Source organism: Anabrus simplex, chromosome 1 (genome assembly GCF_040414725.1).
Source record: "Anabrus simplex isolate iqAnaSimp1 chromosome 1, ASM4041472v1, whole genome shotgun sequence".
Taxonomy (NCBI): Eukaryota; Metazoa; Arthropoda; class Insecta; order Orthoptera; family Tettigoniidae; genus Anabrus; species Anabrus simplex.
The window spans coordinates 377,748,983-377,776,449 of record NC_090265.1 but is presented as its reverse complement, the minus strand read 5'-3'; the positions used below and the strand labels follow the sequence as shown (position 1 = coordinate 377,776,449).

General features: G+C 38.4%; 1 protein-coding gene across 1 annotated transcript in view; it reads right to left on the bottom strand.

Moving 5' to 3' along the window:
- Positions 1 to 27,467, bottom strand: part of DnaJ-1 (DnaJ-like-1) — a 96,154-nt gene that overhangs the window by 26,562 nt on the left and 42,125 nt on the right. The window contains exon 4 of the mRNA XM_067143155.2: positions 24,212 to 24,389. Within this exon, the coding sequence (XP_066999256.2) occupies positions 24,212 to 24,389 (178 nt within the window). The remainder of the gene's footprint in view (positions 1 to 24,211; positions 24,390 to 27,467) is intronic.

The window sequence follows — 27,467 nt, the reverse complement described above, 5'->3', positions numbered from 1 at the left end:
GTACCTCCCTATAACCCTTCTAAACAAATTTCCTAACTTATATGTACCACTGCGGTTTAAGTGAAGGCCATCTGAGTGCAGATCCCTATCTCCTAAACCATCCATTAGGATCTAGAAATTTCACTCCCAGTTTCCCACATATCCACTCCATAGTCTCATTTAAATCCCAAATCACCTTCCAGTCGGTATCCCTCCTACACAGTATTCCACTGATAACAATCTCCGCTTCCTTAAACTTCATTATTATTTATAAGCTTCATATCTGTATTGATTGGTATCACTATATAGAAATAATATGAGTCACCACCTTATCAATACACTATTTTATTTACCACCAAACTGGTAAATAGGTCAATACCGGTTTCGACCCCTAAGGGGTCATCCTCAGTTGACACATACAAAATATCTACAAAAACATCACATATAATGGTTAATGTTTAAAATTCTTATGTCATTAATATGCTGGTAAGTACATCTTAGTTTGGATATGCATATATTATGGAATTTATAAGTTTGCTCTGTTGAGCTATTATATAGGTTTTCTATTCCCTTGTATACAGTGTCAAAAGTATTGTATTGAATGTAATTCATCCATTTGACAGAATGCTAGTGGATTGACTATTAAATATGTACATTTACTGAGAGGTACATGCTATTCTACTTTACAATTTTTGTTTTACACAATATGAAGTAAAATTATTGCATTTGCACACGTATGATGATATTGGGTACAATGTAGGGTCTTAAAGATGTACTATTTGGATTTTCAGTATCTTGATTACATTTCATGTAGTGGTTGTAAGGTTTACTTATTCACTTATTTAGTTCAGTTAAATACATAAAGAACCTTGTTGATTTGAATTCTTATGATTAAAATATTGGTATATAATACCTAGTTGACGTGGATTCTTAATACTAATGTATAAGTTTGTAGCACCTTTTATTCTTGTTTTTTGTCTTAAAATAGAGTTGTGTCTTGACACTGTTTATTTTATTAGGTATATAAAAGTCTTGTTAAAATGAACCCTTTGGGGCTAAAACACCGGTATGAGATACCTGTTAAAATACTTTAGATAAAAAGTATTGATATATGGTGCTATGTGCATATTCTAGAAATATAAATGAATTTAAATATAGTTTAGTAACAGTATTGTAGGTTATTGTGTTGTAGTTTAATGACTGGTCCATTAGAAATATATAAATGTTTACTTGAATAGGATCGATCACATGTTCATGCTGTATGCGTTACGAGTGAAATTGCATAGTATATGATAGTAATAACTGGTAATTTTGTTGGATACTGCTGTTGTTGTAGCTGGAAATCTTGAATATTATTAAGAAAGCGTTCTCATCTTGTCGCGTGTCGAATACAGGTTGGGTTGGTGACCATTATGAGATGAAGTACATTTTGGATGTCGTATGTCTTAATTGGGTTGCACGTTGGTTGTATCGTAAAGGCGTGTTGTAAATTAATATATGTTAGCTGTTGAGATCGTGCACTCTGTATGGCTGTCTGTTGAGATCTCAACAGCCATTGATCCCCTCCCCTCCTGGTCAGTCCTATCTTTCCTGACAACCGCAGAAGCTACTTGCTCCTCCCTTTTCTCCATCCCATGACCCTGTTCCACCTGTCTTTTCCTATCCACTACTCCACATTTCCCTTTCTCCTACTTCCAAACTTCTTGGCAACAGTTCCCTGTTCCTCACCTTCCCTCGGTTGTTCTACCTGCAGTGACTCGTACCGATTTCTCACCAACACCTGTCCTGAATTTTGATCCTGAATGGAGCCCTTAGCCTGCAATCTCCTTCCCCTTAAAATATTAGACCACCTGTCTTCCACAATTCCCCCATTTCCTTCCAATCCCTCTATTTCACCTACATGGGCTGTTTTTAGGAATTTCCTGTATGCTCACTAGCTTGGATGTGGTATACTGTTAACTATCTCATTTTCCACATTAATGCTGTGAAAGTACTAAGTCATTAGAAATTATTAATTTCGTTTGGCTATTTTTTATTAGAAATTATTTGTGAAACTAAGATTAGATTACATTGTGATATTCTGCGATGAAAGTTTTCAATGCCATAAAAAAAAAGCTCAAAATCCAGCCATTTATATTGCTGAGATCTTTGAATATTATTTGAATTTTGTTTTTTACTTCATTACTATTTTTATGATTTGGATTTTGAAAACGACTAAGACCATAACTACCATGCTGTGATCATTTGTTCCTTCGAAAATAAACGATTGTTGTTTTCCTTCGGTATTATTACCACGCTGTAGCAATAAGTAGTCCAGTGTATCAACATATTTTCGTAAAATTTACCATTTATATGGTTGTCGAGGTGGGTAGAGTTTATAATTTATGTGGGAAAGTGTAATCAGCTGTTGGGTAGAGAATTGTTCCGGAGAGTTAGAGCTTGCTGGTCGCTGCAAATGCTGGCGTAATTCCGCCTGTCTACAGGATGCCATTTCATCACTAAGGAGTTTAGCGACAGTGTATATTAGACTGTGGTACAACTAGGCAACCATCCTCTATATAAGACTAATCAGGGGGGAAAATGGAAGGGATCCGACACTTCGAAAAATGAAGGTATCGGCCAAAGGAAGACAAGGGCCATGAAGGCTGTGAAAATGAAAGACTCTCTAGGACTCCGTATGTAATACCGTTGGGGTTGGAAAAGAACAAGAGTTGTCCAAGTGAGGTCGGATAGGACAGATGAAAGTGAGGAGCCTGGCACAAGTAAGTGGAAGCAATGCCAGGACTCAGTTAAGGGCCCTATGGTTGCCAATCCATGCTCCAAAGTTCAGAGCCCCTGGGGCCCCTTTTAGTCACCTCTTACAACAGGCAGGGGATACCGTGGGTGTTATTCTACTGCCCCCACCCACAGGGGGATCAATGTTATGAGTAGGGCAAGGCATTTGATGATTTTGCATCTTTTCTTTATGAAGGCCAAAATATAGCTTGAGTATATGTACATGTGTTTCATGAATTGACTGATTAAATAAGGGCTTTTTTTTTCATTTTTTGCTGTTTACAAGAGATAGGTCATTTTTGGAGCAATTTATGGTCATTTTTAGCATTTTTAATTGTTTTCTGGGAAGTGTTATATTTCGTTATATTTGGATATTTAATTAATATTATTTATGTTTACAATACTTGTCTATTATGTTTAACTTTGACAAAAAACTTACTCAAGAAAGAACGTAGACTTGCAACATACCCTGCTGCCACTAGTTTTCAAGGAAAGAGTATTTTCAACTCGATTGCACTTCCAAGAAAACATACTATAAGCAGTACCTGCTTCCCCTATATGTAAGACGCATAATGGACTCGTCCAAGCTGGGCATTGCTCCTTATCTTCTGCTAGATAAGAAGGAAGTCAGTCGCCCGCGTGCTGAGAGTTGAGTGAATTCTTTGTTGACAAGTACTGTAAGATGCCCAAAGTTAAAGGAAGTACAATTGTTAAATTAAAACAATTTGTTACACAATATGGAGAAAATATATTTTCCACTGATGGGAAAATATTATTTTGCAAAGTGTGTGATGTGCAAGTTTCAGCAGAAAAGAAGTTTACAGTTGAACAACATGTGTCGCGAGAAAAACTTAAATGTGGTGTGCAGCGACTTGAAGATAAAAGAAACCGTGGCTTACACCAGACACTACTGGGTGAATCTTCAACATTTTCTCCATTTTGTGAGAAACTGTGTACAGCATTTTTATGCATCGATATTCCACTGAACAAATTGAACCATCCAAAGCTGCGTACATTCTTAGAAGAGGAGACTGGAAAATCTGTACCAGATCCCGGAACATTAAGAAGAACCTACGTTGGAAGATGCTATGACAAAACGTTACAAGAAATAAGGATAAGGGTAGGAGACGGAAACATATGGGTATGCATAGATGAAACAACAGACAGTATGGGACGATATATAGCCAACGTTATTGTAGGCGTCCTGGAAGCAGGGAATGCTGGAGAACCATTTCTACTACATTGTGAGCAATTGGACAAAGCTAACTGGTCAACAATTAGCAAACTGTTTGACCAGTCTTTGAGGCTATTGTGGCCCGATGGCATTCGGAATGACAATGTGCTGCTTTTAATAACAGATGCAGCACCCTACATGGTAAAGGCTGCAAATTCGTTACAAGCGCTCTTCTCGAAAATGGTGCATGTCACATGCCTAGCCCATGCATTACATCGGACCGCGGAAGAGGTACGACATAATTTTCCTGAAGTTGTCAAGTTAATTGGGTGCATGGGTGCATAAAGAAAGTGTTTTTAAAAGCCCCATCTAGAGTTCTAGCATTCAAAATAGAAGCTCTTGTAATTCCCTTGCCCTTTTCACCTGTTTTGACTAGATGAGAAACGTGGATTGAGGCTTGTTGTTACTACTGCGAGAACTTTGAAGTTGTAAAGAAAGTGGTCGATTCCTTCGACAAAACTGAGGCTGGATCAATAAAAACAGCCCAGGAACTCTTGGCTGACAAAGAAATTGCAGGTAATCTTTCCTGCATAAAAACAAATTTTGGATCCCTTCCTAATGCAATAAGTGCTCTAGAAAAATCCCAAGTGCCACTAGTGGAGCAGCTGCAAATTGCGTATAAAGTTGTGACTGATCTGAATCGTGTGTGTGGTAAAGTGGGTGAAGCTGTATCCATGAAATTGAATATGGTGTTGCAAAAGAACAGTGGGTATAAAACTTTGTGTTCTATTGGCAAAGCATTGTCGGGTGAAAATTTTTCTCTTACCGACTGTGAATTGAATCCGGGAGATATTGCTTGTTTTCAGTATGCACCAATTGTTTCAGTTGAGGTAGAGAGAAGCTTTTCCATGTACAAATCGTTACTTGCAGACAATAGGCAATCGTTTTCATTTGAGAACCTACGCAATGTTTTTATTGTGCATTTCAATTCGAATTTATTGTAAACAGCCACTGAAGTTTGTTTTCTTAAATATTCTTTGTTAATTAAATGACACCTATTTGCTAGGAGAGTATTTGAAGAATATGCCAGTTCTAAAATATTTAATTTTTTTCACCAGGGGTGCAAAGTGGTATTTACTTTGTTAGTAACAAAAATAATTTAAACTTAATGCATTGTCACCCATTAAAATTCTCTCTCAAATCAGTTAATAGTTTCTTAAAGGATTAATAAATAAGTGACGATTAATTTATTGGTCATTTATTTCAAATTTTGTAATTTTTTAACAAGTTTTAGGTCATAAATGCATTTTTTATTTTGCATTTTCTTGCTATTTTTTTGGTCATTAAATGCCTTGCCCTAGTTATGAGCATTCAATATTGTAGTCCTTCACATAGTTTTCTTTCGACTCTGCGATATTAGGGCGTCTTGGAAAAAGTACTTATAGCGTCGACTCTAGTTCTTATTCCCCGACTTTACATAACGATTTTCATTAAACTTTGTTTACCTGTTTTATCGTGACTCGGCACTGATATGGACTTAGTAATAAAAATAAAAATTCATGAATATCTTTGTGATCATAGCCGGTAAAAAAAATGTATAAGACATAAATGATCGGAAATTTAATACTGTATAACCTTAGTTATGTAGTATTTATCGATATGACCACTAATAACATAAATATTTGAGAATTAAATTATAGGCCTTCCCCTAAACTGCCATTTCACTCAGCGTGAATAAAATTATTTATGGCCTAGATTATATCAACTTATTCCCTGATTTTGCATACTGATTTTCATTAAGATAGGACCACTAATAAGAAATATTTGAGAATTAAATTTTAGGCTTTCTTCTAAACTACCATTTTTCTCAGTGTGAATACAATTATTTATAGCTTAGATTGTAGCAACTTATTCCCCGACTTTGCGTACCGATTTTCATTAAGATAAGACGAGTAACAAATATTTGAAAATTAAATTTTGGCCTTCTCCTAAACTACCATTTCACTCAGCGTGAATGCAATTATTTATGGACTGTATTATAGCTACTTATTCTCCGACTTTGCATACCAATTTTCATTAAGATACGACCACTAATAACATAACTCTTTGAGAATTAAATGTTAGGTCTTCCCCTAAACTACCATTTCACTCAACGTGAATAAAATTATATATAGCCTAGATTGTAGTGACTTATTCCCCGACTTTGCATACCAAATTTCATTAAATTCTCTTCAGCAGTTTTCTCGTAATGTGTGTACATACATACATACAGACAGAAATTACAGAAAATTAAAAAGTGCATTTCCTTGTTACTGTGGACACGACTGATACAGAAATACCAGCCTTTTTAAATTCTGAGCAATGTACAGACAAAACTCTTATTTTAGGCTATATATATAGTTAAGAAAACATGTTCAGTAATACTGCCTTGTGGAACCCCCTCTTAATCATTTCAGGATCAGATAATTCTCCAAATTCTATTTTCTAGAAATTTAGCCACCCATTCAATCACTCTTTTGTCTAATCCAATAACTCTAATTTTTGTCTGTAGTCTCCTATGATCTACTGCATCAAAAGGCTTTGATAGATCAAGAGCAATCCTCCCATGTAGTCTCTTTATTCAATCACATTCTCAGTTAACTCATATGCCATAATACTCACTGCTCATTTGACCTTCATTTCTTCACCATAAGTTCTGACCTGCCATTATGACTCTCTTGAAAACTAGTAATTATATTTTGCTTTCATTTCCAGTGCTTGAAGTGGGATAAAAGAAAATGGCAGGATGGTTTTATCTATTTCCCGGCTGAAACCTAATATTCAATCACAATGGGAGGGAAAGTAGGCAGTCAGGTAGTGGACTATATGAGCTCAGTCGCCGAACAGCAGTATGTCAGACCCACACACTGGCAGTGCATTTATCATAGCTTGATGTGTTGAATCAGATTGCCATAAACTTGAAATGTATTTTCTTTATTTTTACCCTTACTAATAAGCATCCATTGATAAAAAGGAAATTTCTTATGCTGTAAGTTTCAAAAAAAAAAAAAAAAAATCGGATATGTTGAAAGGTTCTTGGGTGGTATTGTTGCTACAAAAAAGTAGGAAGATGAACTAACGAGATGCCATCCCACCCTACCTCAAGCATTCTTCATATCTGTAACTTCTAGCTCATGGATAGAATGTCATAGGTTTGCATATTAACTCACCATGAAATGCTGTGAAAGTCATTGTTAATTAGTTCTGTACTGGTATAATCGCATCTCTTTGTCCCTTAAAATGACGATGATCTCTTATCACCAGCAGAGGCCTGTATTATGCTTTTGCAGCTTATGCTAGTTCACTTCCGACGAGTTGACATATATCAGGCAAACACTCTCTCTCTCTCTCTCTCTCTCTCTCTCTCTCTCAATTATTATATTGATAATGTACTCAAAAGAAGTACACTGAAAAACATTTTGGTGGATTGTCAGAATGTTTGAGTTCATTCAAACCACCATTGGGAAAGTCCGTGTAATTTGGACCGATAATATTTTTGGTATATATATGTTTGGTCACCCCTGTCTGAGGCAAGTTCAGCAAGACAGTCAAGGGTAGCTTTCTTCCTGGAAGTTGTTTTGCTAATGAACTTAAGGTTGAAGGGGGAAGAGGAAAACAATCTTAATACTCATATTCCTTATAAGTGTATATGGTGACAAGTAAGTGTAGGCTACTGTGAAGAAGTTATTTCAGCCAAGAGAGTGTTTACATTTCATAAGTACTGATGGAATATGTAGGTAAATTTTAGCATAGTTTCATTCATAAATTTTAAGTACTTTGCATATTATTTAGTTTTTTATTAAATCTTTGCATGCCGTGTAATTTGGACTGCTAGAGAGTGTGCAATTGAAGGGCTGATAGCAAAAACCGGGCAAGTCCAAAATATTGATTTTTCAGAAACTGGAAATAACTGTCCCTTGCATTAATGTTACAACATAATAACCTCAAATTAATCAGGTGGGTAGCTCTTATATGTACCAACTTTGCCAAGAAGGTTTTGATATTCTGTTCTGAAATGTTTGGCAGGAAACATAAAAAAACTTTTAGACATACCCACTTTTTGCAGAAAGTTGCTGCATGTACACACTTGATGTGGATTAAATTATTTCAAAGCTTTACTGAAAAAAGAAAAAAAAAAAAAATCATACAAATGCTGTAGATAGGGCCTACAGTATTTCATTAAACTCAGCACATGTCTGAATGGTATACAGAACTATTTTCTTTCTATTATTCATTTTATTTCCTTGTAATACACTCTAATATCACTTATTACACCCACTGCAATTGCCATTATCTAATTCAACATTCTCCCCATTTTCGTAACTTGCTTCTTCAGGTCCTACATTTCTGTCAAATATGCGTTGATAGAATCCTCAGTTTGATGGCACACTCAAGTGTGGCAAAAGGTTGTGGAGGTCCTTTTCTTTGGCATGTTGATTTCCTGTTTCCTCATGGTAAAGCACATTAAGTTCCATTGTATTTGTTATTGGTGTCTTTGACCCAATAATATGAGTTAGTGCTTTTTAGTTTCAATATACTATCTTTCTCTGTAATTTGTATCATTCTTACTTCCTTTAGTTTGAGAGGCAGTTTTGCTGATTTCAAAACCTTCTGTAGCTGTTTTCATGTCTTAGAAGTCGTCACACTTCATAATACGTAGGACAAGGATGTTTTGGGCTCTGATGATGGCATCATCTCAGACTTCAGGAACATCTGCAGCTATAGTGCCCTCTTTTTATGAGTTATGTGAGCAAAATCCTGGTCATTAAGAAGATAGCTATGGCCTCTTACAGGAACAATATGTCACTTTTGTAAATATCTTGAGGATGTAGACTAAGCAGTAAATGAAGTGCACCATTGTTTTATACTTATTCTGACCAGGGGAGATATCACTGATCAGAACAAGTTCATCATATCTTTTTGGTCGCTTTTTCCCTTCATGTTCACAGTAACAGTATATTGTGACAGAGTCATTCTCTATATTATGAATGCCAAATACATTGTACCAAAGTTGTCTTTCATAAAATACAGAATTTGTTTGCATGTGTGGCAGTGGTAAATTCTGCATATAATCAAATGAGAGACAGAGTATTTCTCCTTCTTTGGCACTCATACTGTATTGCTTTTTCTGAAATCAGAAAGCATCTGCTTTTGTAAGATGCAATTTTTTCTCCATTTCTAATCTGTATCTTTCTTCTTCGGTTTCCACTGATTTTAACTTTTGTTCCATAGAATCGCAAAAGGAGCACGTACTCATCCTTGGATACCCAAAAGTAAGACTACAGTATGCTGTATAGGGTATGTTTATGTGATATTGTTTGATAAAATGCTCATGCATGATAGAAATGCTCAGATCTTCAGGTAGATATTTTTTATCCGGATTATCCCATAAAGAATAATGTGATTTTCTAGCTCAAAGTGAGTTTACATGATGTTCTACAAGCTTGGTTATTGCATTTGGAAGTTTGGATGGGCGATTATCATGTTGGCCACGTTTGTCTTTTGGAGAATGACCCGTCATTACCAAGCTTAGCTGGAGCCTATTGAGTCTGTTTTTTGTAATCCCATCTTATGAAAGCCTTTTTGGCAAACAGAAACCTCCTTACCTGTTACACGAAGTTTGTATGAAAAAGCTGCTGCATGATCCTTCCTAACCTCAACATTTCCAGTTCGTGGCCACCACTGTTGTATCATATGCATTGTAATCAAACCACAGAAGTGTCAATCCTGTTCGTTCTTGCTTCCCATCGAGTTAAAGTCACCCAATATTTTCACTCTGTCCAGCTCAGTCACTGTTGTAAAACAATAAAATCTGGAACACCTGCAAGAGGGGATAATAGGGTATGTGAGGTAGAGAGGTCAACAAATGGCAATTTTTATTTTTCTACATAACTTCCTACAGGCGGATCAAATATAGCCTAAACAGGAATTTTTAAAAAAATTTATTGTCTCAACCAAAAAAAAAAAACGCATATAGAGATCACTTTTCTACATAGTGTCCTACCTTCGATACACATTTTCTCCATCAGATTGGTAAGTTTTTTATGCCGTCCTGATAGAAAGAAGAGGGATGTATGCGGAGCCAGTTGCGCACGAACTCTTGTACACTTGCATCATCATCAAACCACTGTCCTCCTAGGACTTGTTTGAGTGGTCCAAACAAATGGTAGTCGCAGGGCAATAAATCTGGACTGTACAGAGGGTATTCCAGAGGTGTCCAATGAATTTCCTCCAGTTTTTCCTGCGTTAAAGCAGCAGTATGCAGCCTTGCATTGTAATGGAGAAGAATGACATTTCGGATTAGTCGCTTGTTCATCTAAAAGGCGATATTAAGAAGCTGCATTAATTGTTCTTTTTTCGTGAAGGAAATCCACCACCAAAACGACCGTGGAGTCCTAGAAAACAGTTGCAAGCACATTCCCAGCAGAGGGGCGTGTTTTGGCCTTGACCAGACCTGCTTCATCTCTTCGCCGCCACTCCATGCTTGCTTGCTTTGACTCTGGGGTGTAATGATGCACCCAAGTTTCATCACAAGTCACAATACAATGCAAGAAATCCTCTCCTTTCTCCTCGTAGCAACGCAGGAGTCTCTGACAAACTTCCTGGCTTAAAGTTTTTTGTTCTTGGTTGAGGAGATGAGGAACCCACCTGGCAGACAATTTTGTGAAATGAGAGTTCAACTCGAATGAACTTCCGTAACTTATTCCTACGGCTAAAACAATTTGCAAAATTTTTATTCGCCGATCTTCACCAATAATGTCATGAATGGCAACAATGTTGTCTTCAGTGATGCTTGTCCACGGTCTCCTTTCAGGAGATTCATTTTCCACAGCTTCTCTTCCTGCCACAAATGTTTTAGCCCACTCATACACTCGAGTCTGGGAAAATGTTTCTTCCCCAAACTGTGTGCAGAGCCATCTCAAAGTTTTGGAAGGTATGGTGCCCTCTTTTGCAGCAAGGCAGTGCACTATCCCCATTATTGTTTATCACCATCATGGATGGCATAATGAAGAACATCAAGAAAACCTCTGGTGAAGTAAATGCAATGGTCTTTGCTGATGATGTTATGATCTGGGGAGAAACTGAGGAACAAGTGCAGTCGAGACTCAATGAATGGAAGGTTAAGTTCCAGGAGTTCAATCTCAAGACAAGCGAACTCAAAACAGTAGTGATGGCAATAAACAGAGGGGGACGACAAGCGAACATCATGCTAGGAAGCCATCCGCTAGAAAGTGTGGGAAGCTTTACATACTTCGGCAGTGTAATATCTCAAGATACACTAGCCACAAAGGAGGTGGCAAATAGAGTGCAGAAGAGCTCTTACTTTTACCAGCAAGTACAAACACTCCTCTGAGATCCCAAAGTACCAACAAAATCAAAGCTGGTGATGTTCAGTCAGTACTTCATACCAATCTTAACTTATGGTATTGAAACCTGCACCCTCACTAAGAAGGACTCATCAAGTTTGCAGGCATCCAAGATGAAGTTCCTTAGGTCCACAATTCAAAAAACCAAACTGGACAATTTGAGGAATGATGTGATTAGGAAGAAAGTTGGGATTGTTACATCATTGTCAGCATGTTAAGACTGAGGTGGTTTGGGCATGTAATGAGGATGGAGCCAACAAGGACAGCATATGTTAACTTCGAGAGACATGTGGCAGGGAAACGGATGGTGGAAAGACCAAGAACCCACTTGATGGACATCGTAAAGATGGACATTGCAGATCGGGGAAGGATACTGGAGGACGTCATTAACAACAGAACATATCTCAATAAGACAGAATGGAAGAGGCTCACCACCAGTACCCGGGAAACTGGAACTGTAAAATCATGATGATGATGATGATAATGATGATGATGATTGGTGCCCTCTGTTGCAAGAAATTTTACAGTGATGCATTGCACAACAGGCATGTACACCTCTTGCTCACTCGTAGCGAACTGAAGCAGCCCAGCTCTCCACCATCATTCGCGTGCTCAAATCCCTTCTCCAGACACCCCCACCAACATCCTGGCAAAGCCCCGCATCAGAATTATTACTAACAGCAACGGTACATTCAAATTCCCATTTCTGAGTGGCTCAGACGGTTGAGGCACTGGCCTTCTGACCCCAACATGGCAGGTTCGATCCTGGCTCAGTCCAATGGTATTTAAAGGTGGTGGTCCAGTGGTATTTGGAGGTGCTCAAATACATCAGCCTCGTGTCGGTAGATTTATTGGCACGTAAAAGAGCTCCTGCGGGACTAAATTCCGGCACCTTGGCTTTTCCAAAAACCGTAAAAGAGTAGTTAGTGGGACGTAAAGCAAATAATATTATTATCCAATTCCCATTTATATTTGATCCGCCTTTGTACCCAGATAATGTCATCATGTTTTAAAAGATATTGCTGGGCTGAGTGGCTCAGATCGTGGTCGTGGTCCGGTGGTATTTGGAGGTGCTCAAATACATCAGCCTCGTGTTGGTAGATTTATTGGCACGTAAAAGAACTCCTGCGGGACTAAATTCTGGCACCTTGGCGTCTCCAAAAACTGTAAAAGTAGTTAGTGGGACTTAAAGCTTATAACATTATTATTATGAATATGACATTAATGAACATAAAAATATTCTAAGATATAACATGCCTGCTGTCACTGCCAGTAACACGTTTTGAAATCTGTTTCCCAACATGATTTACATGTTCATCACCTTCAACTTTGGCATGTCTTATTGTGTCTTCCTTCGTTTCTTTCTTCTTCCTCTTCTTTGGCCATTGCATTTCAGGATCAAGTTCATTTTGGCATTCATTCATGCTTAACACACTGTATTAAATAGTATTGCATACTCTAATAGGTCTATGTCCATACATGGCCTACACGATGTATATGTGTTGCATTAAACAAACTAAAGTAACACTATCACCATCTACATGATATTTTCTAACCTGAACTTAACCGGTTTTCAATGGAAAGACATCAGACTAAACTGCTTTTTGCAGAAACTGTGATTTTTTCCCCCTCTAACTTCAGTGGGATCTTGGCAGTTTTTGTGGAAACTTGTTATGTCAATAGATGGCTCTAGGTGAGGTGAACACGAAATGGTACTTATCTCTGAATATGCATTTTTTGACTTGTCAGGGTTTTGCTATCAACCTTTTAATTGTAATAAGTACGTTTCTTTGTAGTCTTAGTGGTGATTCTAAAAGAACTTGTTTTATAGTTTGAGGCCGGGCTCTGTGATGTAAGAGTTAGTGATGGGACATTCGATTCATTTTACTGAATCAATTCATTTGATTCCGTTCACGTTACTGAATCGATACAGTGATCCGATTCACGGCTCATTGGTCACCGCTCCTACTGCATCTGTGTAGTATGTGCTGGTAAGACAGCAGCAACAGCATTCAGTGCTCGCAGCTGCCATCTGGTCTTCATACTATGAACTCCTTTCTTAGAAAAAATGCTAGTTACTCTAATACATCGAAGGTTTCTGGCGACGCAGAGTGGGAAAGGTTAGGATTAGGAAGGTAGCAGCCATGGCCTGAATTAAGGTACAGTCCCAGCATTTCCTGATGTGAAAATGGGGAAACTACGGAAAACCATCTTAACGGCTGCCGATGGTGGGATTCGAACCCACCATCGCCAGAATGCAAGCGCATAGCCACGCGATATTAACCGCACGACAACTCGCTCAGTCATTTTTGAAAATATGTATTTTTCTATCAGCTGAGGATTTTTTTAAATCGTCATATTTTGTATAGGCTACCCGAGATGTACAGTAGCCCGCTGGTTTTCTGATTCAACATACTGTTATTGCGTCTGTCCACATATGATTGAAGTATTGTGCAACGAATTAAATTCATTTCTTGAAGAACCAGATATCTTAAAAACCGACTAATATTTCATTACAAATTTGCTATTCTTGATAATAATATCACACTAACCAACATAACAAATTAGCTCTTTTTAATTCGGTAAAAATAAATCTCTATTTCAATTTTAATAAACCCTGATAAGGCGATGTGACATATGAACTGAGAAAATACTGAGCCGTTCTTCCCAGTATAAAACAGGTACTTTTGAGTGGTCATGAGCATGACTCACAGTCATAGGGCAGGCTAGAGTCGAGTTTAATTGTCAAATGTCAATTAAGTTATAATACTAAGATTTATTAAACTAATAAATAGTATAACCTAATAGCCTACCTACTTACTAGCTACTTCAGAATTATGTTGTGACTACCTTTTTTTTTAACACTGCAAATAAATCCATCTATTATTTAAACCTCCCTGTAAGAAGAGGACAGTGAATGCAAATGGGTATTATTTTTAAATGAGCTGAGCTCGAGAGTCCATTATAGCATACGATTGTTTCAGTGTAGCGTGGCTCACTGCATGTCTGGCTGCAGTGAGCCGATAAGGAGCCGTGCGTATCTTATGTCACACTGAGCCGGCTCGTTCACGATTCTTTCCGTGTGCCATGGCTCACTGTATGTCTCAATGCAGTGGAAGCTCGGCTCTCCGCGTGTCCAGTGAGCCGATAAGGAGCCGTGTGTATCATGTGTCTCACTGAGCCGCGTTCGTTCACGATTCTTTCGATGTGCCATGGTTCACTGTCTCGCTGCAGCGGAAGCTCGGCTCCCCGTCAACGTCCAGTGAGTGCGCCACTCAGCACTGTCCGCTGGGAGTAAGCTGAATCGTGTGCCGTGAGCTCGCCGTTCCTGTGAATCGATTCACTCGGACACTTGAATGAATCGATACACTGCTTCGAATCATGCATTCAGTAGCCAACACTAGTAAGAGTGGCGTGCCTGCCTCTTACCCGGAAACCCTGTGTTCGATTCTCGGCCAGATTAGGGATTTTGACCTGGATCCGAGGGCTAGTTTGAGGTCCACTCAACCTACTTGATTACAGTTGACGAGCTATCTGATGGTGAAATGGCGGCTCCAGTCTAGAAATTGATATTTAGAAATTTCATGATCCGTATTGAAGTGGGATTACAATAATTAAAATTAATAGGGGTCCTCCTATTCAATACAAAGACATTTATTAATGTGAATTAATCATGTGTCGTTCATATAAGGTACTAGATTCGGTGCTAAACTTGTGCCATCATCAGCCAACGAGTCAAATCAGGCAACACAATAACAAAAAACAACTTTAAAACACATTGTAACACCTGCATATATGGATATTAAATAAAATGTGGTACGTGATGATATTGCACTTCAGTATAAAATCCTTTAAAATGACAATGACTCCATTGTTTTGTACATATGGTGGTTTGTCCAGCTTGTATATGTCTTTAGTTCTTTGATCTTGTTGAAATTACGCTGCAGAGTTTAATGTCATGTGAAGTTAACACTTTGTTTGATCTGTGGTTTGATTCTGAAACATAAACGTGCATATAATGGACTTGGTTAGACCCCAAAGAATTAATTCTCACTTCAATATGGGGTTTTTGGAATGTGGAGAAGAAATTAAAAGCCAAATGAGGCAAAAGATAGGAAGGAAAGAATAAGAAGGAAAGTCTAGAAAAAAAGACATGTTTGTTATAATGAATGAAGAAATCAAGAATGCAACCTCTACCCTGCAAGAACTAAATAACATCGACCCCACATCAAATTTACGCTTGAGTCCGAAAATAATAAAGTAATTAACCCATTATTGCCTGAATTAATTTTTTTCGGAGATTTGCTTACTTATTGTGTTTTGCCGCATGTTTGAGGCCAAAATAAACTAATAAAAACAAGTTTCAGAATTTTGAAATTGCTAGGTCATAAGATATTTGACGTTGCCATATGGTAACGCTAGGCGCTTGCACTACCTATTTTTAAACAATGAGTTTTGAAAGTCGAATTTAGGTTGCAAAGTGGGTTTTTTTCGTTTTCGTGCAATAACAGTGTTGAAATATCTTAGCATTATTTATTGTAAGAATATGGAATATCAGTTTTTATTCACATCACAGTAAAAAAAATAGATTTACTGAACAAAGGAGAAGATATTTGTTTACAGTATATAGACACATATGTACTTCATTGCCTGTCAAAATAAAACACTCACTGGAACAATAGAATAAAATCAAAAATACGAAAAAGAAGAATCAAGGAACTTCAGATGCAGTTACAAACTACTAGTCTATACTTTCGGAGGCATATAAAAGCCCAACCTCAGTACTTGCGCGTTGGCCACAGAGGTAGAGAATGTCAATCTTTCACTGTCTTCATATCATCCTGCGTGTCTCAATAAGAACGCTTGGAGGGCAACCTATTATATCCAGAAATGAAAAGTATGGTGACAAAGCAACGAATTTCATCAGAAGTTATTTGTGGGTCCGTACAATTTAAAAATACCCCATACATTTTAGTCTCTCGAACTAAATGTTCGATCAGCTGGTTATCTGTAAACAATTCAAAAATGTCAACAACAGTCATGGGTTTTCACTTGCTATAACTAGGCTCCAGAAATGTCAAGTCACCCAATATTGAAATCAGCCCCATCGGTCTATCTTCGTTTTTTATTTGATTTATTATTTCCTCTGTCAGTTATCCGCTCTTTCGCAGCATTAGGTATTGAAACAGATCTTGCATCAGTAGACAGAAAAGGCACTCCCTCCTATGGTAACACACCTTCACTATCGTAACTAATCCCGATTCTTTCATTATTTACAAGCTTCATTTCAGCACTGACACATAACTTTCGAGAGAGATTATCAACAAGCCCACCATCATCTTCATCACCAGGAGCCCTCATCTGTAAGTACATTTACATAGGGCGCTTCCACAAAAAATATCACCATCGAGATCTTCAGTCAGTAGCATATCCAGTGCTTCTAAAAGGGAAAATCCCTTTCTGAAATGAAGATGTATGAATCAGTATAAAGTATCATGATCTGACAACTGCAGCTATTTTACTGAGTATAAGCGCAACGCTAATGATTCAACAAGCACTACTACGGCTTTGGGCGCCCGTACTGTTTCAAATGCTTACAACATATATAATGAAGTGTGCACAATCCTACTGTAAACATAATCCAATGAAAGAACTTCACTTATAGATTTTATATCCTCGTACGTGAAGCCGGCAGCCATTTCCCAGGAATTTTAAAATAACCAAGAGTCCACCAGTCTTTGTGTCACAACAATAGATTTTAAAACGAAATAAACATGATTACTAGATTCTACAAACTCTTCTCTAACTGTCGGATGACACCACAATCTTCCAGATTATTTCTTGTTGCCTACGGCATTAAAAGAAAAAGGTGCAAAAATCGTTGCCATATGACAACGCTAGGCGCTAATGTGTTAATTTTCTGGATTTAACTCAGAAACCCTTTTGCTCTTTCATATAGAATCTTCAGAAAACCGACACAAACTGCCAATACTATTCACCAAGATTCTATACACCCCCAAACATACAAACGTGCAGTGTATAATAGCATGGTTCATCGTGCATTCACGATACCTATGACTAAGAAAGACCTCAATACCGAACTCAACACTATAAGGGCAATCACCAAATTTAACGGTTACAACAGATCATTTATAGAACAGATAATCAATAAATTCAGACACTGGCTTAAGACTACTTTCACAAAAGAAAAACCTAAAACTACCATTTCATCTACTTTTACATTCAATGACGATGTCTGTCAAATCACCAATCTCTTTCGAAACAATAACGTAAAAATTTTCTTCAGAACTAATAACAGGACTTCAGAAATTATACACAATTCAGCATCTGGCAATACCTCTAACAGATTTTCTAAATCCAGAATCTATAGATTCAAGTGTAAGGACTGCAGCGCCTCTTACGTAGGCCAAACAGGATGCAGCTTCACAACCAGATATTCAGAGCATGTAAACGCAGTGAGATATAACAAGTTTTCTGCTATAGGCCAACACATTCACAACTCTAATCATAAGTTCACTGACATAGAACATGACTTTGAGATACTTCAAATAGCAAACAAAGGGCCAATTATGAATATTGTCAAAAACTGTTTCATTCATTGCGATTAATATTTCAACCCTAACTATAATTTAAATGAAATTTCCGAGAAAACTAATATTCTTTTTGATCTCTTAATTAAATGGTTAAAAAATATTAGACCGCCTAAAAACGACTCGATCTTTCAAACCATACATAATATATATCCTCATCATTTACACTCACTACCATCAGCCCAGCTCCATCCGCTGATCAAACAGGCTGCTCAAGGTGAGTTCGTTTCTCATCATTTCTAGACATTTCTTTTTATTCTTTCCTTCCTATCTTTTGTCTAATTTGGCTTTTAATTTCTTCTCCAGGTTCCAAAAACCCATATTGAAGTGAGGATTAATTCTTTGGGGTCTAACCAAGTCCATTATATGCATGGTTATGTTTCGGAACCAAACCACAGATCAAACAAAGTGTTAACTTCACATGACATTAAACTCTGCAGCGTAATTTCAACAAAAGCAAAGAACTAAAGACATATAAAAGCTGGACAAACCACCATATGTACAAAACAACGGAGCCATCATAATTTCAAAGGATTTTATACTGAAGTGCAATATCGTCATGTACCACATTTTATTTAATATTCATATATGCAGGTGTTACAGTGTGTTTTAATTTTGTTATTGTGTTTGCCTGATTTGACTCGTTGGCTGTTGATGGCACAAGTTTAGTGCCAAAACTAGTACCTCATGTGAACGACATGTGATTCATCCACATTAATAAATGTCTTTGTATTGAATAGAAGGACCCCTATTAATTTCAATTATTATTCCAGTCTAGAAAGCCAAGAATAATAGGCAAGAGGATTCGTTGTGCTGACTACGCAACACCTCGTAATCTGCAGGCCTTCAGGCTGAGCAGTGGTCAAGAAACTGTTCACTACAGACGCAAGAAAAAATCAAGGAACAGTTTGTATTGTATGTGACAAGTATTATGACGACGATTGGATTCAGTGCAATAGTTGCAAAAAGTGGGCTTATGAAGCAAAGCAAAGTCATCTCCGTACAGGCCATGAAGGCCCTTGGAGGGGTGGAAGGTAAAGGCTTCCACCATTCGTAACCTCGGCACGTGAAGGAGTAGAGTGGTTAGCTTTATGCCTGGCCGCCTTTGCCCCTAGGAATTAAGCTGGTACTCATTTTTAGTGTAGGCTGAGTGAACCTCAGGGCCATATGCACCTCCGGAAGTGGAAATCTCGGTTCTTAAATTTACGACTTCCTAACGGGGATTCAAACCCACGTCCTTCCGGGCGAACCGAGCACGCCTTTACCTCCTCAGCCAGGCAGCCCCGGGCTTATGAAGACTGCGCCAAAATTCTGGATGAATTGTTTTATCATTGTCCTTCATACCCAAAGTGACAACCACAATTCATATTGTCGTATTTTATTACTTAGGATTTCATAACGAATGCATTAAATAACTTGTGTTTATATTTACCTGTCCAAATTACACAATTGCCTGGCCCAAGTTACACACTATCGGTCAAAATTACACGATAATACATTTTAGAATAAATATTACTTTTAAACAAATCCTCAAGATAATACTCACATGTATTTTCAACAAATCATTTGATACATTGTACTAATTATTATGTATAAAATTGGGGAAATTTTCGTTGTGGTCAACAGAGTTATGGATGCTTAAAGTTAAGTGGTCCAAATTACATGGACTTCCCCTACTGAGTTAGAATAGAGCAGCGAGTTAACACACTGGCTCCGACTAGTCTAAAGTCTGAACCACATATACTGCATTTATATAAATATAATGCATATAGTGTACTTGGTATAATACACATTTGATTTCAAACATGCATGTAATGATACAAATAATATAGCAGAATTGCATATTAGATGTCGTTACAAAGAAAGAATTTCTTCTTGAATACCTAATAAATGCCAGCATTATTTTACTAGTAAACACATGTCACTTAAAACTAGGGTGAGTTTGAGGTTGTCAATCACCTATTGGCTCCATCTTTACTCTGAAAAAAATCAATGTATAAAGCTTTATGACATAGGAACATGCCAGTTACTCACAGCGAGTACAAAAGTGAAGTGCAGTAGCCTTACAAAACAAACTTTGTTGTACTAGTATGTCATTTACATTCTTCAGTGATGATTGGTCTTGCCTGGCTGAAATTTATTTCTGTAGAAGCACTCATTCCATAGCCTGCTAAAATTTGGCAGTCTCGATGACATGTCCATTGTCTTGCCACTGCTGAACTGTATCGGCACTGACAGTGCGGCTACCACAGGTCAAACAGACACGTAATGCGTTAAATACTATGCATGTGAGCTAGCCCAGCTTAATAAAATAATTATTCCTTTAAATGGAATATTATGTATTTTCCACCATTCAATACTCATACTTAAAAATATATTAATGACATATAACACAACATGTTTCAGTCAGCTACAAACTATGAGAGTGTGAAGTATGCCTCTGATCACTAGCAATCAATCTGGGTCAAATATGACCGAAATATATTATATGTCATTATATCCTTATAAGTATTGAATAGTGGAAAATATGTTTTCTGTTTAAAGGAATAATTATTTTATTATTCAAAGTTAATATGGAACCGACATAGTATTTATCAATTCTAGCCCAGCTTGTCGCTGCAATGTGTTGCACATAGTGCTTTGAATGTTGTGCTGACGAGTCAGCCAGTTACGAACTGTGAGAGTGTGAAGCATGCCTCTGATCATCGGCACTCAATCTGGGATCATGGCAACAACCTAAATTTAGATTTTTCCACCTTTTTCACACACTTATTTCATAAGGACAGTTAAATGGTTTCTTGTTTTCAGTTTGAGAGTAAATTTCCTTATCTTGCCACTGCACTGACACTTATTTTTATTTATATCGTGTCAGAAGCATACATAAGTTTAAAATTAAATATAAGGAAAAAACATAAAACAATATAAATACTTCAGTGACGAAGAGCCACGTTAAACTATGTGAGCCCAAAATCTTGCAACATCAAGTGCATTTGGCTTCGCTTTAACAAGGTCTTCTGTTGTGCAGCTGAATGGGTATGAACTACATTGCAGCAAATGGGCTGTGGTCTGCTCTTCTCCACATACACGCAAGGTACTGTCCACTTCGAAACCCCATTTCCTCTGGTTTGCCCTGGTAACACCAGAGCGCAGTCTATTCAGTGCTCTCCAATTCACCCAGTCTGTGACATGACCAGGAGGGAGTTCCTTTTTTGGGGTCATCCACTGACTGATCCTCGTATGTTGACTCCTGACGCGCCATTCTTGAATTCTTGCTTGCTGCGCTGTTGCTGCAAGTGTTTCGGTTACTCTCAAGAAGCTTTTCCTAGACTTAAGCCGCTGGCGTGGTGGCTCATATCCAAACAAAGGGTGGGCTTCCGATGTCAACACCTTTCTCTTTTCTTTCTTGGCTGCCACTACATGGCGGATATCAGGAGGTGCTATCCTTGCAAGGCAATACACTTTTTCCAAAGGTGTAGGTCTCAAACATCCAGTAATAATGCGGCAGGTTTTGTTGAGTGCTACATCAACTGCTTTGGCGTGGCAAGATTTGTACCACACTGGGCATGTGTATTCAGCTGCGGAATAGCAGAGCAAAAGGGCAGATGTCCTCACTGTGTCTGGTTGTGCTCCCCAAGATGTTCCAGTTAACTTCCGCACAATATTGTTTCTAGCAGCCACTTTCTGCTTGATGTTCAAACAATGTTTTCTGTAGGTTAAGGCATGATCCAGAGTGACTCCGAGGTACTTCGGGGTAGGATTGTGTTGTAATGCTATGCCTTGCCAAGTGACCTTCAGAGTTCGGGAAGCTTCTCTGTTGTTTAGATGGAAAACACAGGTTTGCATCTTAGTTGGGTTTGGTGTTAGTTGATTCTTCTTGTAATAGCCAGCAATAGTGTCTAGAGCTTTGGACAATGTTTGTTCAATCGCCTCGAAGTTATCCCCCTGAGAAGTGATGACACAATCATCAACGATTCGTCCCAGCAGGAAGAGGCTGATCATTTGTGTAAATATTGAAAAGCATTGGTGCCAACACGCTTCCCTGAGGTAGTCTGTTCTTCTGTTTCCTCCACCTGCTTCTTTTTCCCTGGAACTCAATGAAGAAACTTCGATTTTGTAGTAGGTTTCTAATGGCACAAGTCAGATGAAAGTCCTTTGTCATGCTATATACCTTTCCTAGAAGAATTCGGTGATTAACAGTATCATATGCTGCCGAGAGATCTATAAATGCAGCTCCTGTGATTTTCCGGCTTTCAAAACCATCTTCTATGTGTTGACTTAATTTCAACACCTACGATGTGCAGCTTTTCCCTCTCCTGAAACCAGCTTACTGTGGAATCAGAAGTGGCTCGATTTTATCAGTCAACCTATTGAGGATTAGTCTCTCCAGAATCTTAAAAAGATGACACAATAAGGAGATTGGTCTGTAGCTCCTAGGTTCATTTTTATCTTTGCCTGGTTTTAGAATGGCTATGACCCTAGCCTTCCTCCATATTTTAGGTATCATGGAAGACTGAATGCAGTTGTTCATGAGTTCTACCAACCAGCACTTCGCAGTAGGACCAAAGTTCTTAATTTGTTCCATTCGAAGGTCATCCAGTCCTGCTGACTTCCCAATCTTACACTTACTGAGAGCTAATTCCAGTTCAGTTAGTGTGAAATGCTTAGATAACTCATTGCTCTCGTCTGGTTGCCTGACTATAGGATTCTTCCCTACTTTCATGGATAGTGTTGGTTTTCCATTAAGCGAAAGTTGGTGTGCTATTTGATCTGCACTCACATTGGCATGTGTGCTAGCTTGCGTAGGATCATTGCTCAAGTGTTTTAAAAGTCTCCAAGCTTCTTGACTGCTCCTACCCATATCGACTTCAGACATCAACTTCATCCATGTCTCCTTCTTTGCCTGGGAGATAGAGGAAAGAACACTTTGTGCTGCATGAATCGTTTGCTCACTAAATGGGTCTTCTTCGTGAAGCCTGTAGTAATCGTGCAGCAGAGCAGTTGTTTCACGAGTTATACCTTGAAGGTAGCGTGTCCTGCAGCCTCTGGGAATTGATGCCCGTGAACAGAATTTCACGATATCAATGAATTTGTCATAATCTTGGGGTATAGGAGAGACAGTTTTTATCCTCTCATCCACCATAGTGGAAAACCTTTTCCTGTCAGTCTTTCAAAAGTTATATCTCCGTCTGAACCAAACTTTGTGTGGTCTTATGGATGAAGAGAGGTGACATATTAGTGGCCGGTGTTGTGTTCTTGGGATTGGTGAACCCATTTCTTTAGAACATTGCTGCACAAAGCAGTTGCTCACAAAGAGAAGGTCCGGGTTTTACTCTTGGTGCCATCTTCCACTGTTGAAGGAGGAGGGAAGCTTACTGTCATGAATAGGGGAAAGCTCCTTAGTTTCAGCCCATGAAATGACGATCTCTTCATTCTCATCTTCTTGAGCATATCCCCAGACTTGACTGCAGCTGTTAAAGTCACCGATTACTATTGACTTTGTTTGATTACCAAAATTTGCAGGTGGTGAGAAAGAGAACTTTTCATTTGGAGGCTTGTACACAGATGTAATGGTAATGTTGCTTAGCTCCACAGTGATTATTTTGATGTCGTTATCTTCAGTATGATGAGTACTGCTGATCTGGAGGTCTTGCTTTACAAATACAGCACTGCCATATTTCGCATGTGGCCTTTCTGCAACTAAAATCATTCCTGAAATCTTTGGACGTTTCTGATGTTCATCCCTATGCGTTTCCTGAATGCACAAGACGTCACATTTCTGATTTTGCAAGAGTTCTTCTTTGGCAGCTGACAAGCCTTCAATACTTATGGATACGGGGAAGAGTCCTAGTCCGTTGCCCAGGAGACAGCCGGGTGTATAACAATATCACATGCAAATACACCCTAATGGGAGGTTTCTCTCGTGCACTGGCGCTGATACCTAACTAATCCACTTTATATCGCAAGATTAACCCAGGATATACTCTAGACTGATAACTTCATTGCATCTAGACCTAACAATTTCTGATGTGAAAGATATCCCAAATCTATTCAGATATCTCTCATACAAGAGGATTAACTTCCGTGCTCAGTTATGTGAGGAACGATTGGTAAGAGAACTAACTTGCTTCTTTAACAACACAGTGAGAATCATGCTAAAAACTCACCAGAACCGCTTTTTACACCGTAATTTGATTTTTCACACTATATAGTTATCATGGGGAAGAAAAAATTGCAGAACTCCCTCAATCCTTCTAAAAGACACTTACAAGGTATAATTGTTGGACCCTGATCTCCTTCTTCTGGAAATGTGAAAACAGTTCCAGGTGGCAGTCCTGGTTTAATTGGAATACAAAGGATTTTCTCCCTTAACTCAGTTGTTGTCTGATCACATCCAATCAGGACACGACGCTGAATCTTTTGTTTCTTTAATCCTCCTTGGAAAACCTGAAACATAATAAGTAGGCTACATGAACAGCAGTACAGAAGGAATATATCTACTGAACAATGTTCCTTCTCATACTGCAACTGAGATGAAATTTCACTTGTTATTCTTTTTTGGGAGAGGTGGTGTTCCCTATTATTACTGTATCGATGAATCTCATGTGATGAATATTTGCATAGCTTCATTTCAGAACTCGTCACTTGCAGCGAGTATGTAAATTTCATTTAACAGCCTGCGTTTTTGTGGTGTAATATCTAGAGGATATTTATTCAGGACTAGTTATGTATCCCATCTTTTATTATGGACTGTCAAGTCATATGAAAAGATAGGAAATAGGATAAACACAACACATCAATGTTGGAAGGGGGAGTAACAGAAAGAGGAGACAAGTACAAACATGTAAACACAAATGGACAAGCAAGGACAGTCTCTGTATCTTCATACACTGCCATCTTCAAGAAGACAGGCTCTCTTCTCATCAATCCCAGTTTTACATTCATTCATTCATTCATTTCTTCTCAGCTCCCAACAAGCTCATTTGTGCATCCCAACTTCATCAGGAGGGCAGGCATCAATACTCCATAGGAAGCCTTCTTAACAGATCTTCAGTCTTGGTGTGGGTAGTGTAGGATAAGAAGAAAGCTGGATGAACACAGGTAAAGGAAAAAACTAGGGCCTCAGGACAAACACAAAAGGAGACAAAAGCATCCCAGTGGATCAGTATAAGTAAAACAAGTGACAAATCAGGTCAAATATAGAAATCATAAATAAGGACATTTAGTAAGATAAACACAATGACAGATCACTATCAGAACAGAGAGCAACACAAAGAGGAGGCGAGGATAAACATGTAAAACATACAAGGACATCTCTACATCTTCATACATTGTTGTTTGTTTACCCCTTAGCGTCCATTTCATGATACGGGGACAGAGAAGAGGTGAGATGAATTCATATGGCATTTTTACGGCCTGATGCCATCCTCAGTTGAGGAGCTAGTGAAGATGAAATGAATGATGGTGAATGAAATTAGGTAAGGAGGTGGGAGGAATCAGCTTTGGCCTATGAATTGGATCTGTCCCAATATATGCTTCGACGTGAAAATGGGAAATCACTGAAGACAGGACAGCCAATGGTGCAGTTCGAACCTACCCATCTCCCAAATGCAGAGTTTGACTCTATAGCCACAGCACATTAACACACACAGCCACTCTGCTCTGTTACATCTTCTGTCTGCCATCTTAAAATAATAGAAAGGTTTTCTCCTCATCAATCCCTGTTCTTGTTCTTCCATATGTTTCACAGCCCTGACAAACTTGTTTCTGCTTCCCAGCTTCATTAGATGGACAGGTTTCAACACTCGAACACTCACTGAGGGGCCACTTTGACTGATCTTCAGTCTTGATATGGGATTAAAACAATATGTTTATAATATACAACTAGGCTGAATAACTCAGCGGGTAGAGCGTAGAGCACTGGCCTTCTGAGCCGAGCTAGTAGGTTTGATCCCAGCTCAGTCCAGTAGCATTTGAAGGTCGGCATCATTCATCCTCATCACGACGCGCAGGTCACCTACGGGTGTCAAATAGAAAGACCTGCACCTGGCGAGCCGAACCCTTCCTGGGATATCCCGGCACTGAAAGCCATACGACATTTCATTTCATGTCCTTAGATGAACTGACATGTAAAAGAACTATGGAAATAAGTTCTGGCTCCAAAAACTGTAAAAGTAGTTAGTGGGACATAAAACTTGTTGGTGGAAGGAAGCCAAAGATACATGAAGGAGACTAGGAATGTTTTTCTGTGCTCCTTTTCCTGCTCTTGCTTGGCATAATTTCCCTAAGTAGTAGATATTTTTTCTGAAGTGTGCGAGTAATTAGCTAGAAAGTACATGGGTTTTGTGGAATGTAAAGTCAGGTGTAGTTTTCTGTAAAGTTTGCTCAAGTGAAATATGGACTAATGTTTATATGACTGAATTTGTGTTAATATTAACCCGCCAGTGTGTGGGTTGGATCTGTGAGATCCATGCACTAGTATTTCCTTGATTTTCTGATAGATGGCGGGAGCTGCATATTTCCATCTTCTGCTACCTTCCTGTTTATACCAGTATAGTACTCCTGTAGACGAACAAGGAAGTGGTTGCTTTTGCTCATGAGCTGTGGCATGGGCCTGTGAGACCCAACCCATGCAGTCATGTAAGTTATTTTTTAAAGCATAGGTGTTTTGGATACAAAAAGACACATTTTTATGCATAAGCTGCCCAGAGTAATAGGGATGCTAAAAGAGCAAAAGAAGTTACTGAATGCTGGAATTTGTTTTTCAAAAATTATTTTATCAAAAGTATTGTTGAATAGATGAATATCCTCATTGTTGACATTTCTTTCAGATATGAAGATCCGAGGGACTGTAATCCTTCGACAGGTTCAAAAATTTGAGCACTTATAGGACTTCTGTGTGGCATGGGTTACCTTCATAAATGAATATTCAAGATTTTTGGTCTTCTGATGGCTTGGAAACAGAGCATTTTCCATTGACTGTGGCTTTTAGAAGTTTCTGATTTCTTCTGACATGTATTCGCTCTAATGATGGGGGGACCAAGCAGCAGAGAAGACAAGGATGATAAATTGGCAGCAGTAAGAGCAATGATGTAAATATTCATTGGAAACTGTAAGAAAGCCTACTCTTTCTTCTTTTTCTACCACTTTTCCCACACCTGTGGGGTCGCGGGTGCAAACTGCGTCACACATTTGGATTTGGCTCTGCTTTTACAGCCGGATGCCCTTCCTGACGCCGACCCTATATGTGAGGCGGAAAGCGACAAGGGACCCCTTACATGTTATGATTCTCATATTTTGGTCCATATTGAAATGTACAATAAAGTCAAATAAATATATATTTGACTTTAAGGGACCTCTTGTCGAAAATTTTGGATTTTGAGTTATTGATACTTTCATGTTCAGCATTGAATCCCACACAATTTTTTTTTTTTTAAGTAGATTTTTATCTCAAAATTTGAGTGAGTTATGGCAGATTGAATATTTGACAGGAACTCTGTGTTTTGAGAAAATGCATTTTAAAGT